Genomic DNA, 15,230 nt, shown 5'->3' on the forward strand with positions numbered 1-15,230 from the left:
ATTTACTTAGTTTTGCATCAAGCTTGACAGATCTAATTTAAAGAGTTGACCGTCGTCTAAAAATTTCTATCTTCTTCGTGTAGTCTGTATTATTTATTATACACGTAAAAATCCATTAGCGTATGTTGGATTATTAATAAATAACCCTAGGGGCCTGGGTCTGTCTTTGTCGTCGAGGGCCAGGGAAATAAACATGATGCAGGGGCACTGGTTTCTTTCCGTTTTAAGTGGACGCCAGATTTTCCTTTATGGGATCTAAGCGTCGCCTCATTTGTTTAGTTTTAACAGAGTAAAGACGTCCTTCCAAACCATATAATAAAGTTTCACTTTTACTTATAAAGAGTACTTCTTTTTCACCCAATTACAATAGCGTACAAGAGAAAATATAACGATAACAATGTAGAGATAAACAGTATTGCTATCGACAGATAATTTAATTATAAATCAGAATAAATAATAGGCGATCATTGCGAGGTTGTGTTTCCGCCTCTCGATCATCGTGTTCCGGCACGTAAAGAGCGTGTTTTCGAAATGGTTCACGATGACAATTCCGTTTTGATAGATCGTAAAGCGAACGCAAGCATTGCTCACGGTTTTCCACGATTTATCGTCGTCCGTTTTGATTACGGGCACGTTGCTCGTGGATCGCGGGGCGCGAGAATTCCGCGGGAAGAAGGATTGCATAAGCACGGCGGAGTATTTCGCGCAAACAGAGCGGCCGTAGTCCCGCGGAATAATTCATTTTATGTCTGTATTATACGGTCGATGATGCGGAAAGTGGCAGAGCGGTGTTAGTTTTATTATCAGACGAGGCACGCTCGGATAAATGCTCTCGCGAGCTCGGTCGTAGGAAGGCGACGTTGGGGGCGGGAGGAGGAGGGGTGGGGGCCATAAATTTCGCCGCTTACAAATTGAGTGCGCCCCGGAGTCGCGTAGAATTTTCGCGGCTGCGCAAAACGTGGAACAGGTGCGCGTTTCCGCGTGTTTACGTCTCGGAAACGTTCACCGTGGAACGAGAAGAGGTGGTCGGGCAGAGCGCCTTGTAAATCGTTGCTGCGCGTCAATCTGAAATAATTAATGGACTGCTCCGATCGCTTGCGCAACCTGAATTATCGCTCGACGGATCGTTAATATCGTACTAATTTATCGTGGCGAAGCGGCGATCCGAGCGTTCGCTCGGCCCGGCGAACGATTTCTGCGTCTCTCCATACACGGCCACTGAAATCCGCTAACGATTGACTGAATAATTCAGCTATCCTTTTAAAGGCGGCTCGACGAGTGAGAAGGAGAGACGAAATAAAAATAAAGGAAGAAAAAAAGAGGCGTCTCGTTACCGATATCTGGTTTTAGAGATCGCGATCGACAACGCACCAGAGGCTACTTTACGCGCGACTGTCCCGTACACGCGATGCTGTCGATCACGGCGGATCGCGTCACAATGGCGGCGACGCTCCGTGCCACCGCGATAGGCACCGGCCACGGTTCGAAACACGGCCTGGACTTTCGCTTCCGCGATTCCAGAACAGAACGGGGAACAATAATTGCCTATCAATTTCCATCGACCGGGCCCCGGCTGCAGCTAGCGCGCGAGCCACTCGATTTCGCACGGTCGATGCGACTGCGAGATTAGTTAATCGCCTTAGCGTTCTCTCCTTCTTTCGGATTCCCGTCCAATTACGATAACGAATGGAAATTGCTGCGCCGACCGTTCCCTGCGATTGATAATTAGGAACTCGACGCATTTAGCGGCGGAAAAGTTCGAGCGAGGAAAAAAACGACGGGCAAAGCGCCGCTCGAGAACAAGCATTAATCCATTGCATCGTGCAATTTTTATTCGCGTACAAAAATTTCTGACTTGTTCGCGCATCAGCTTTTATTTACGGCTACGAGCGTCTAGACGACCCACAGTGTGTCGCGTAAATGGGAATTCAGAACAAAAATCATAGCTTCTGAACTAGTCAATTTTCAACCTAACTCCTCTTACACTTTTTTAAAGAAAATACAAAGATGCATCGAGTGATGCACAAAAATTATACATTTTTGTTAAAAAAAAATTGAATCGACCTTGATTTTTTGTTGCATAAAAATTGTTTTGCTAATTTCTACTATTGGAATTTCTTGTCAAGCGATTGCTGTGTAACTTTTGTTCGAAAAGTTTTTTGATTAGCTTAGAGGAAGTGTCTGAAATATCGTAGCGATCGTTTCGACTATATGGGTGTTCGGGAAGGAAATCATACCTTTGCATCTGCCTAATGTTTTTCCTTTATTCCTTTTTAATTAAAATATAAAATAGATACAGATACAATTTCTTATCTTGTAAATAAATAAAAGAACATTTTTATTGGATTAATTCCGATTCTAATTCGGAGCAGGTATCAGTAATTGCAATAATGATTTTGATCATTTTCTCCGTTTCGAGCAAATTCGGGCAGCTAAAATTGGCGTTGAATTAAAGTTTAATGTGCCCTAAATTAATATGCAAAAAATCATGGAGGTATTTTTTGGTATTTTTGGTATTTTTTTTTTAAACTTAATTCAAAGTTGATAAACATTTAACATAAAAAATTGGGACCAATTGTTAATATTGTAAAAAGATTGTTTAGCAGTTTGGAAGGTACTACAATAGTACCTTCCAAAAATCAAATTAAAAACACAAATTTTCGGTAAATGGCACATGTTTAAGAAAATGCACCGAAAATTGCAATAAATTTCTGGCATCATTTTCTACAACAAATTGGTAAATTCAGTAAAAGTTATGGATAGTGTTAAAATCTACGTTCCTTTGTTAACATTTTGGGATATATGAATTTATAAAACATAGACTTTAGTTTTTTGATTTTTGTCCATTGCTGGACACACTGTGCGCCCGTAGAAAAAATCCGGTAGTGGGTGCCGATTCAGGAGGCTGAATTGAATTTAACGATTCTTAAAATGAGCATCGCTCCGGAGTTGGTTCATCTTTCGTGCAGCGAAATTTAATTCACTCGAGTGGGTGGGATAAAAACGTTGCACTTACGAATCACGGGTGTTCATTTTAAGAATCACCACTGTACTCATAGTACAACTAATTTGGAACACCGCAATATTGTAGAATTGTGATTTCATCATCTATTGGCGATGAATGATTACGAATGTCATTTGTTGTAACTAGCCCAATTTCCAAAGCAACATGTGTTTGAGTTTTGCAAGGTGATCTTATCATTAATATACATATAAATATAGTATTGCATTTTACGAAAACTACGAGCCCTAATATAGAAAATGAGGACCCCAGTAAAAAAAGTAAACATTTCATAAACTGCTTTTATATTTTAAATTTGACTGTTACCACTCAAAAGAGCATAACATTTTATAAAAGTTCTGCAAGCAAGTGAAACATGTGTATAAAAGAAAGAATTTCATACCAGGGCAATTCACCCTATTATAAACAGTTTCTAAAGAAATCGAATCCTGGAAAACTTGCGAACGACCGAACATTTTTCACTTTTATGTATTTAGATTCACCCACACTTTGATCCGCGCAATAATTGCACGGTATTCAGATGCAAATTCGGCCGCGTAGAACGAAGATCGCGACAAGTATTATCGTTTCTTCGCGCCCTGTGCGCGTTACGACACCGAAAACGGAAGCGCGTTTTTATCTCAACGATGATTATCGCGTGATTATTCTCCGTTCGACGCGCCGTGGGAACGTCGTTCCGTTCTTTGTCGCAAATTAGCCGCGTATTTTGTCTTTTTTTTTTTTCAGTTGCCTTCGGACGCTACAGTTTTTCCTGTTAGTTCCGCTCACGTGCACCGCGAACGCGCGCGTTTTAATTTAACGACGACGGCAAACAAAGCCTCCGCGTTCTCGAGGGCTGGCGGATATTAATGCTGCGTTCTGGTTCTCCTTATACAGACTCGAATCGGAGTGCGAGAAACTGGACGGCGGAAAAAATAGGGACGTCGGAGATTTACGCGACGGCGAGCCTGGAAGGAAATAAAGCACACAGAAAACTGGCGAAGGGATGTTTTCCTTTTGTTTTTCACGCGACATATCGTTCGTCCGTTGTTCCCGGATTACGAACCGATTCAAGTTTCGATTAATATTTATTAATTGACGTTAAAATTAATTCCATATCGCGTAACAAATTTGCTACGACTCGATGAACGTACACGACGTGTATCGACCGATCGAAATAAATTCCATTTAAACTCGCGTTTGCTCAACGAGCTCATTCCTGGTCCGGGTTATTTCAATCTTTGGTGTTTACAGAATGAAATATCAATTCACGGTTGATTCCCGGCGTCTCCCTCGTGACGGTCGCGCGAAAATGTGGATTTCGTAGGATGTCCGTGTTAAATCAAGATTATCCCATTCTTCGTGCCCTGGCGCGTTAAACGCGTGCGTTTTAAAAGAGTAGAAACGAGTAAAAAAGCTCCAGGCCACTTTGAATGCGCAAGCCATGTAACTTTATATTTTTCTCAAACCTTCTGCCGAGTAGCTCTGTTTTTAAACAACATTTTCTAGGGTAAGATCGCCGGAATAGGGCGATATTTTTTTAAAGCAGCGCTTCGTTGAGAATAATGAACAAAGTCAAGCTCCGAGGAGAGAAAGTTAACTATTTTTTCTAGGTGCTTTCTTACTTGGTCCATTCGTTTGAAACACTCGTTCCGTATGACGATATTTTCTTTTTAAGCGGTTCGTTGTTGAGAACAATTCAAAAAGACGAGTTTTAATACCGGAGACTCTAGGCTCTGCGAATGAGGCAACCCGCAAGTTTTATTTTTCTCTTGCGTGTTCTCTAAGCTTTCCCAATTATTTGAAATACACATTCGGGTAGAGGACATTTCAGGGAAGGGATGATATTTTTTAATAACCGGTTTATCGTTGAAAATAGTTGAGAAAGACGAGTTCAAACATGGGAAGACTCATGGACGTCTTATTTTTTTACTTCCTTGTAATACATACAATAATAATATTATTTTTATTACTACGAATAACGAAAGCGTACGTTGATACATTGCATGGAATAATAAAATTCGTCTTTAGAATTCGAAGACGGTTGCATCAATATCTCGCGACGCTTATTTGATTTCGACGAGCGGTGCACGGCTGCAATATTTGCAACACGGATTTCTAAACATCCTGTGTGTCATGATACAGCTCGTTAGATTTCCTTCCGCGATAAGAACCAGCCGTATCGCGAACAGGCCGTCGGATCCAAAGCTATTAAACCATCGCGGGAAGAAGGAAAAAAAAAGGTTGCGAAACATAATTCTCGCGTAATTGGCATTATAAGCGCAAGGGAAAAACCGGAAAGAATTATCTGGACGTTGGAGTCGTTTCTGGACGTTCGTAAAATGCTATTCGTAAAATCACGGGTGAAAACGTGTACACGCGCGTACAAAAGCGCGGATATCGGTGCGCGCGCACCAACACGCGAGTTCCGTTTTGCATACGGTGGTACGCAGCGCGCTCAACCATTACGGGCACATATTTATTATAGGAACGGAAGGGGGGTTGCAATTTTGCAGGAACGCCACGGCCCCGAGCCTATTTCGCTGTCACGATGGTAAACAAAAATATGACGCGGTCCTGTTGTCGATAAAAAATTACTGCAGCCATAAAAGTGGTCTCGTGCGCGGTCGATCGCGCGGTCGTTTCGCGGGAAATTGTTATGTCGTCGGATCAATGGGAATTAATTTTCCATTTATAACGCCCTATTATTTCGGTCGAGCGCAATAATAACGCGCCGCATTAAAGTTCGATGATAAAGCGATAACGATCGACAAGAAACATACGCGGGACTGTATAGTACAGTCTCGCGAGAAATGAAACTCTATGAATTTTGTACAGTTAGGCTCAACAGGAATGGGACATTGGTCATTGGTGTACTCAGCGTGACTTATATTCTTAATTTGTTATTTCATTTAGACCTAGAGTGGACATTTTCGAACAAAATATTGCCCGCCGTTGAGAATCGATCGTTACGAAACAAATTATCGACGGGGTTCTTAGGACGAAAATTATACCAACCATAATTACGAGGATATTTGGACGATTTCGAGATCGACGAGCAATATTCATGAAACACACAATATTCATATGTACAGTGGGTGGCCAAATTACTAGGTATACGCATTAGATTATTAGTTATACACGCTGTGTGTATACATTCCGGTCAATTCGAAGCTATTAAAATAGCGGATATATAAACAAGCACGTATATTTTAGAATTATTGTCTTACGATTTGAAGAGACATTTGATTCGTTCAACAAAGTTGCTCGACGAAGTACCATCGTATAAAATAGATGTTTGAAATTTTTATTCGGATCTCTAAAAGAGCACCCAATCCAGATATTGGTAAAAAAAAAACTATTTTTTCTCTCTGCTGTAGATATTTTTTTGAATCGCATCAGTTTCCTTCCAATTAGCGACGCTTCGATATTCCCTACGAACCGGGAACGTTTTCACGCGAGGCGCTAATTTTCGGCGAAAATTCCAGTGAAAATTCTGATATCCCATCTCAGGTTCCACGTACGTTTCTTGCCTCGTAGCACGCGCGTCGGGATGGATTTTTTCGCCTCGATCGGATCGATTCGTTGCCATTAGCCGCGCTATTTTATTATTCGAAACGGCTCGATCCACGAACGTCGGTATTGGCCCGTGTAATTCTTGGCAAACACGCGTCACCGGGCGCATCGGATTTTCGCGTTCCACCGTGTCCAGTCAAACGATATAAATTCCTTCTCTGCGATTTCGCAGAATATTCGGCCAATTGCACCGTTTCCGACAGTTTTGATACGCCATTTAGAGCAGTGCCTGGGCGCCGATCGGACTAGCACAGGACAGACAGACAAACAGACAGACCGGACAGCCAAAAAGAGGAAACGCGTCTATACACACGATTTTCACCGTGTAACAACTATTATTGATGTTTGTTGCGGCTGCAACTAATTGTGTGTTTTTAATAGCTTGGCTGCGCTGCATCGTGCCCCTCGATATCCTCGATCAAGGGACACGATTGGAGCGGAAAATTGGTTCCCGCGAGAGACAGAGAAAAAAGAAACCGCCGGAAAGAGTTAAATATCGATAGTTCGCGGACGTTAACGATGTTACCAAACCGTTTCACACGCGATCGCGTTCCGGGTGTCTCGATCTCAGACAGAAATCAGAACGAAGAGCCTAAAAACAACAGTGTTTAAGAAATCATAAAGTTAGGTTTTTAGGTGGGACCGTACTATACAAGTTGTCGAACTATACACGCTATATTTAAATTTACGGTTTCGTAATTCTGAAGGAAGCCACACACCATAGTGATCGAAACCGATTACTAATTTTAATAATAATCAAACATCCGCCAATTTTGTTACGCGTCTCAAGTTTTGTAATCGTTTTATAAAAATCGTCCCGTGGCCCTCCCCAGAGCTTTTGTACGCCGCCTGCGTTGACTAATGTTTTTGCTTACATGTGCGTTTTCCTGCTTGTTCTGTACAGTATTAAGTTGGAGCTGGAGAAACTCGCCCAGGAGAAGACGGAGATGCAGCGCCACTACGTCATGGTGAGTCTGAAACCAATATGTATCGAGATAAAAATCGCGCGACTCTTACGTATCCGCTGTTGTTTCGTTTCTCGAAAGACACGGTATTCTATCGGGATAATAAATCCGAATTTGTGCCATGAGTCGGTAGCAACGCGAATCGAACATTTTCGTTCGAAGATCTAAAGATATATCCGGTGTTTTGGACGGGTGGTAGGTAGTAAAATTTATACGAACGTATACGAGGAAACCAACGCAACGACCATTCGCGGTGATGAAAGAGTGCATTATGTGTCGTGCACAGAGAGGAAAACTGTGCTTTCACGGCTACGCTATCTCCATCGCAATTAAATGGGATACTGCCGCGTTAAGACGATGCAAACTACATAGTTAGAAACGAATGAAAGAAAGCGGGTTTCTTGGTTAACGATGTTTATTGAAATCTGACTGCGATCTGAAGCGATCTGTTTGAAATAATTGTGGCGACCTGAAAACTCGAGTGATCTTTCTGATAAAAGCTTGTACCGTACAAGTTGCACGTAATTGATCGGTCTCTCGACTGGTATCCAACGTTGGTTAAGTAGGAATTTGAAATGTTATTGGTTGTAAACAATCTTCGTACGAAACAATTCACCCTTAGAAAGCATTTGATTATTAAGGACGTCGTTACAATCTCATTACGCGGTAACCTTTACAACAGCTTCTATTCTTGTTCTAAGGGATTCCAATTGTTAATTACATTATCAGTAAACGTTGAAATTTTTGTACAAATTGCAAGCTCGCTCCAGTGACCGTCCACGGAACTGTTTGACTATTTCGATTTTTCTTGACGAAGAAATGCTCGTTCTAGGAATAAAAGTAAAAGATAAGCCCGGACTGGCTGTTCAAATAAAAAAAAAATGATTATGAATAACCGTCGTAAAATTTGCACTTACGGGCCCGTTGAAAAGTTAAACACCGATAAAGGTGTTTATCGGTTAAAGAACTTTTGATATCTAACTACGCGATATTTCTGTTTGGAAATGCTGTTTCCCTCCCATCCGATAGAACGGAAACAAGATATCATTTTGTTTGCCATATTTGTCACGATTTATCTGTGCTTCTAATTGCTTTCGAACATCTGTCGCCCGGGAATGGAAAATAAAAATTCGCTCCAATCAATAAAGCAGATAAAACGCGACGCGATCGACTGATCGAGCGGGTTCGAGTACTATGGACGTACTAAATGTTGACACACCACCACCGTGTTGAAATGGCGCATGGAAAAGGGGGATCGTTCGTTCTCTCCCGCAAGAAATTCTGATTTTGACACCGTTATGTTACAATCAAAAATAATACTTTCAAATAACACCGATCGCTAGTTCCATAAGCAAGCAGTGTATTTCAATCGATGAGCACAATTGGGGAAATTACTCTTTTCCGTCAGTCAAATGCCAACATCTGATGCATCTACTGTGCATTCTCGAGAAGTTGGCTAGTGCTTGCTCCGCCCATTCCCACTCTCGTCGTACGACGCATGCGTAATTGGGCTCGCCAAACTGTAAACCAGAGTGGGGATGAACGAAGCACCAATCGGAGCCGCATTTCTGTCGCTGGCCAACTTCTCGCGAACGCACGACGTTCGTTCCTCGTATGGGCATCCGAAGCGATCGAGAACTGACCTTCTTCCGGCTGCCGGCGCATCAGGGGCTCCTTAAACAGCCCGGTTGATTTAAATACAGTAGCTTCGTGTTTGCGTTTAATTAATTCTTAATCCATCGATAGGCGACGAAGAAGCCGGCTTGCATATTTAAAAACACCGCCGCGCCGGCGAGTAGGAATTCATAAATCTTGTTAAGCACGACGCGTGAGAACCGGTCGATCTAGGCGACAATCTTTTAATAAAACCGACGACCCGACCTCCACTGCCTCATCAGCCATTCAGCCGACCCGCCGAGCGGGTTCTTCTCGCGTATTTCTTCGTCGTCGCGCTACCATCTCCTTTTTCAGTCGGTCGCGGCTGGCGCACGCAGGTGTTGTGGATACGCCTGGCAGCCATGTCGCGGCTTACTTTCGCCCGTAGATCTTCATTATTGCGGTGCAACGTCACCGGTGTATGCGTCTTCATTAGCAGAAGATACAACGCCGCGCTGTATATACGGAGTCGACTCCTACGGAGAAGGTCGCGGGTCGTCGAAGACGATGCAGAAAACCGCGACACGAACGAAAATTTAGCGACACACTTTCTCACGAAATAATGGAACACTTCAAATTAGATAATATTGACGATCTTACGGTCTTAGAGTTTCCCAATCTTAGGATCTCTTGTAAAAAAAAATGGTGTATGAAAAAAAAAGCTATCGCCATGAGGAACGATTAGACCCTGGGAAATCGCCGTCAGTTTTCTCAGATACAACTAGAAACGTGGTCTTGCGTGTTGCCAAGAAAAAAAAAAGAAGAATCGTTTCTGGAAAACATGGAGAAAGGTGGTCCAGGATTGGGAACCCCTGTTTCAGAAATGCTTTCAATCCGGCGCTGAATGGGACGTGGATGGTTGATTTGGAGTTGGCCAATTGCGAGGAGCTCGTTTATCGTTTGTTTTCATTCGGTGTGAGCTTTGTATTCTTGTTTGCGGTTTCGATCGGACGTTCTACAGGGTGGGTAGCCTAAAGCGTTACGGGCTATTTTCCCGTGGATCGTTCGACGCACAAACGGAATTTCGTTCCGGTATTTTGGAGACCGCTGAAACTTTCTAGGCGTATGCTTAATATCCTAAAATCTGCGGAAGTTGGTTCGATCGATTCCGATTCTGAAAATTGCATACGATCGATTGTTACTTTGCTAATTGTTCATTAGTCATTGACTTGAACTCGGTGTTGGTAAACATTGCCTATAGCGTGGTGTTATCTGTTTTAATCGGTTCTAGTTAGTTAGGAATGAGGAACGTTGACGGAAAACAGATAATGCCATCGTCAATGTTTACAAGAACGAACGCAAGTAGAAATAGTGAGTAATAGACAGACACGTCAGCCAAGTTGCGCTCGATCGAGAAAATTGTTTTCCTTGAATGGGAAACCTCGTATAAAAAAATTAATTCTACGTTTACGATTTACTTTTTCACTAATAGCCATCAAAGGGTGAAAATTCTTCATTTTCTTTCAGAAGAACGACACGTTAATTCTTGTATTCTCGAATAATATTTTTTGGGTTTTCCCGTGTACTAATAACTAGAAATATAAACGTTTGCTGGCACGCTGACACCGTTTTGAATATTTAATGAAATAATTTTGAATCTGGAACGCGGAATATTATTCATTTTTAGAGCTATATAAAATTTAGATATTTATTCACCCATTCGGAAAAATTGATTGAACGTGCTACCATTTAGTGAATTTCAAATGACTGGAAAAGAAATTGTTTATCCTGTATATTAAATTTCTAGCACAGAAAACATACATTTTGCTCAACGAACGGTCGAAATATATTCCAAAGAAGAGGCGTTATGGAAAATGTGGTCGCAAATTCGTATTGCTCAATTTTCTGCTCGGTTACTTTATCTTCAAAGAGTTCGTGCAGTTAAAAGGCGTATGCTAGTTGGCCAATAGCTTTCCAGCGCGATGACAAAACTGTCACGAGAGTGTTTATGACTTCTCATAAACTGACAAGCTTATTCGGTTCCAAGTCGTAAACCGAAAGTAACGTTTCTTTAACGACACAGGTTTCTTTGGTCGTGTACGCGAGTCGAGGAAATTTAAAATGTCTGACACAACTTCTGGAAAGATATATAAAGCCATCCGTATGCAGGCTTATGAATTCTGTGCCGCGTCATAACCACTGTACACGGCGTGGTTCGTTAAGTACGAGAATATTTTCAATAATAATAAAGAATTTTCATAAATACTTGTCACGTTTTTATTTTATTATACGAGCTACCAGAAATGGTCGATTCCGCTGATGTATCCCAGAGAATGGATTAAAATGATTCATGGGAACGTTATAAGATTATACACAAATAATCGTCAAGATCATATATCTGTATGACATCTTAAGCGTTCTATGTAAATATGAGTTATATGTTCCATAATCGGATCGGATGCAATTATCCGTTCGAGGCTGTTCCTTTGACCGTGAACGCATCTTTGGCGATCGACAAGCTTTATTTTTAATTTACTCGAACGCAAACCATTAAATATCTCAATGTAAAAACATTTATAGCGAACATGTCCTAACAGGATGATGTTCGAAAGCAATGCAAAAAATTGCATTCTTATTTTATCGCTCGATTCGCTGAATTCGATCGTCGAAATTGAAATTCATCTTACGAAACAGCCATATAGATTCGATCATAAATATGGCTGTAAAAAAAAAAAGAAAAAAAAAGAGGACAAACAGAAGCCTGCGCGTCGTCCAAGTTTATTGTCTTTCGCCTGCGTTGCGGTTATCGTGGACACGCGGTAATTTATAGGCCACACTTCGTGGCCGCGTTCGATGCAAATGACTTCATATAAAATGCGCGCTGGCTGGTTGCGTGGACGTGGCACTTCCGTCGATTCACGCACCACGAAGATTAATCGCGCGATCGCGACGACCGTGTACGAACGCGCGTACGGTCGACGGTCCCTCGAACGATTGATCGATCTTCTTCTTCCTCGAGGCGATCATATTTTTTTTCTCCCCGATTCCTCGCACGATCCGCGCGCGATATCCCATGTGGCATTTCAATTTACAGCGGCACGCACCCGGCCTCGCATCCGTCCATCTGTCGTTTTCCATGAACCTCCAACCGTGTTGCGTATTCTAGAAGAACGATCCCTGAAACAGGCCATTTTTGGTACTCGGAGACAGCGTGGATGTTACCACCTTAAATAATTCTCAAATTAAATATTGCATACACAATCATCTTCGATTTAAAGGTATTAAAATACACGCGAATCTTGTTCAAATTAATATAAAATTAAATATTATGCATGCAATTATCTTCGAATTTTTGTTGTTTCACCGCTCAAAGTAGAAAAATTCTCAATAGAGTTCAGAGTACTCGTGGCTCGTAACTAATACTAACGAATAAGCTAGAATTACCATCGCAGAATTTCATAGAAATCGATGGAAGCGTGGAGTTTCTCTTGTGAGCGGCGGACCGATGAGTCGCGAGAAAAATGCGCTCGCGCGCCCGTGAAACTGGATTTGCGTCGTTCCCTGGCCGCGGTCATTTATTATTACCCGAACCGCGCGTCGTATTACATCGTTTTGTCACTCATGATTAATCATCGGCGCAACAAGAATTTATTGTATTGGCTTCGATCCGCGTAGCAACAGGTACGCTTGTCGAACATACGCGTCCGCTCTCGGTTCTGACGTATCGAATGACTCGTAAACGCCGTCCTAATGAATCGACGCCGATTCGCACGCAAACGTAATTGGAATGATTCAGCTCTGAACGCTCGAGCCGATTCATTATCGCGGCGTTGCATCTCGCGGAAGAAAAACGCCGTTTCCTCTGCCGCTCTTCTCTCGTCCACGATTCTCGAGGCTTTCCAACGACAAAAGAAACCGCTTGTCTGCCGTTGACGCGCTCTTCCTTCGGTCGTGTAAACTTAATTAACTACCTGGATCGAATCGATACTCTCTCGGTGGCACCGCGGCCAGAAAAGCAAAGAAACTCGACCCGTAAATACGTTGCTTAAGCGGGGCATTCTTGCGTGACAGCTCCAACAGCAACTGATATTCGTTGAATTTTTTATCGAGGAAACCGTAATCGATTTGAACATTTTTTTTTAGACGCAACGATCATTGTAACCACCGGTCACGCTCGTATGTGCGCGAGAAAAAGACAAAGTCGTAGCAAGTCTCGCCGGAACATCGTAGATTAACGATCCCTCGTGTTTCAAGATTAAGAAGTCGTGAACGAGCATAATCGGCGAGAGGCCACTTGCTCTAGTTCGTGTCGCACGAAGACCGGGAACACATGTCGTGACTTTTTATCCGTGGAAGGTTTCTGGTAGAAAGTTGCCACACTTCTGTCCCCTTTTCGAATACCACGGTACCGATTGTGTATCCTTCGTCGGGTCAAGATGCGCATGACTATGCATGGAGGAAATTACAGTTCGCGCTTGAATTGCATTTCCCGTCTGTATTGACCCCGGAAACGACACACGAGGCTCTCTATATTCCAAAGAACCGATCTGCAATTACAATGTCGCGCGTTCCTACATGAAATTGGAAAAGAACCGCACATGCGCGCATTTATTAGAGGTAAACGCAATTGTTTAGAGTCCACGGAAGCATTCGTTTCTATGGAAAGTGAACGCATTTAATTTTTACACTGTCATCGAAAATCTGGTCTGGTCGTCGATGCAAATTTATTTATTTATACACCAAAGGAAGATAATTTGTTTATTAAAATATTGCGAGTGACGGTGTCTCAAATGCTTTGCAAATATCCGTATACAGGTGTGTTTGACCACCTCTGGGAAAAATTTTTAATGGGAGATTCTAGAGGCGAAAATAAGACGAAAATCAAGAATACCAATTTGTTGATTGAGGTTTCGTTAAAAAGTTATTAACGTTTAAAGTTCCATACCGACCGGAAAATTTTTCAGCAAAATTAAAAAATTTCAAATCATTCTGAAAAAATTATTTTTGATTGCGGAGGTTAATTACAATCATTTTTGGTGAATAGACGTACCCCCGAATTCCTACGCATTTTCGAGAAAAAAATTCAGAAAGTGCCTAAATTTTTCGGCGAAAATAAAAAATTTCAAATCGTTCTAAAAAAATTGTTTTCAGTTGCGGAGATCCATTGTAATCATTTTTGGTGAATGGACGTACCTCCGAAATCCTACGCACTTTCGTGAAAAAAATTCCCTACCGAAAATACAATGTCTGACCATGCATTGACATGTTTCCCTGAAATTTCATACGTACGTTTAAAAAGTCATAACTCCTGAACGGTTTGGACGATTTTAATGTTTCGAAATGCAAACAACGCGTATTTTAGTCAACAATATGTAGAAATTCTAAGAATATTGGAAAAGTTGTTTCTTAACACCGTAAAGTTAGAAAAACCCCAGATGCGAAATGTTCGACGAAACTATTTATTTAATTGATACTGTTATCGTTCGAGACTATGTTAAAGAATAATACAGAGAAAAAGAAGGCTCGGAGAGGATCGAAAGAGGGAGAAAAGAGATCGATCGTTTCGAAATTCTAAATCTCTGTCGGGGAATTAACTTCATTGTGCAGCTCGGCGCGTTTCGCAGTCGGTTTAAATGTTTTCGCGTTCGCGTACCGCAAGCAAGTGCCCGGGCGTACTTTATGTCCCGGGAGTACATAAACGGGGGTTTTCGCGTTTCGAAGCGGACGGCGATTTTTCCGCGTGGAAAATCGGCCAGTCGAACGCGATTTCTGTTCGCGGATTCGCTTCCGATGGGTGGCGCGTCCCGTGTTCCTGCCGAGAGACGCTCCTACGACGTCGTTATACGATGATATAGCTCGGCCACGGGGCATTACGCTTTTACGACTCTTTCATGTAATTGTCGAGCTCGTGAACTTTTACGAGCGCAAACCGCGCGGAAGAGATCGCCTCGAAGCCCATCGTTCGACGTGGTTCGAGTTTCCTCGGTGCACGGACTCTATATCCATCCTTCCCTCTCTCTTTCGGGCGATTTTTGATGTTCCCGAATCGTTGCGGTTCCTGTCGAACGCCAAAACAGTCGTCCCCATCCGCG

General features: G+C 42.3%; 1 protein-coding gene across 2 annotated transcripts in view; it reads left to right on the forward strand.

Annotated features, from left to right (window-relative positions):
• Nucleotides 1-15,230, forward strand: part of LOC122400411 (protein groucho-like) — a 162,840-nt gene that overhangs the window by 51,264 nt on the left and 96,346 nt on the right. For both annotated transcript variants that reach the window (XM_043401865.1, XM_043401864.1), the window contains exon 3: nucleotides 7,482-7,545. In XM_043401865.1, coding sequence (XP_043257800.1) covers nucleotides 7,482-7,545 — 64 coding nt within the window. The remainder of the gene's footprint in view (nucleotides 1-7,481; nucleotides 7,546-15,230) is intronic.

This window comes from Colletes gigas, unplaced genomic scaffold (genome assembly GCF_013123115.1).
Source record: "Colletes gigas isolate AHSC1104 unplaced genomic scaffold, ASM1312311v1 Colletes_gigas_Sc00018, whole genome shotgun sequence".
NCBI lineage: Eukaryota > Metazoa > Arthropoda > Insecta > Hymenoptera > Colletidae > Colletes > Colletes gigas.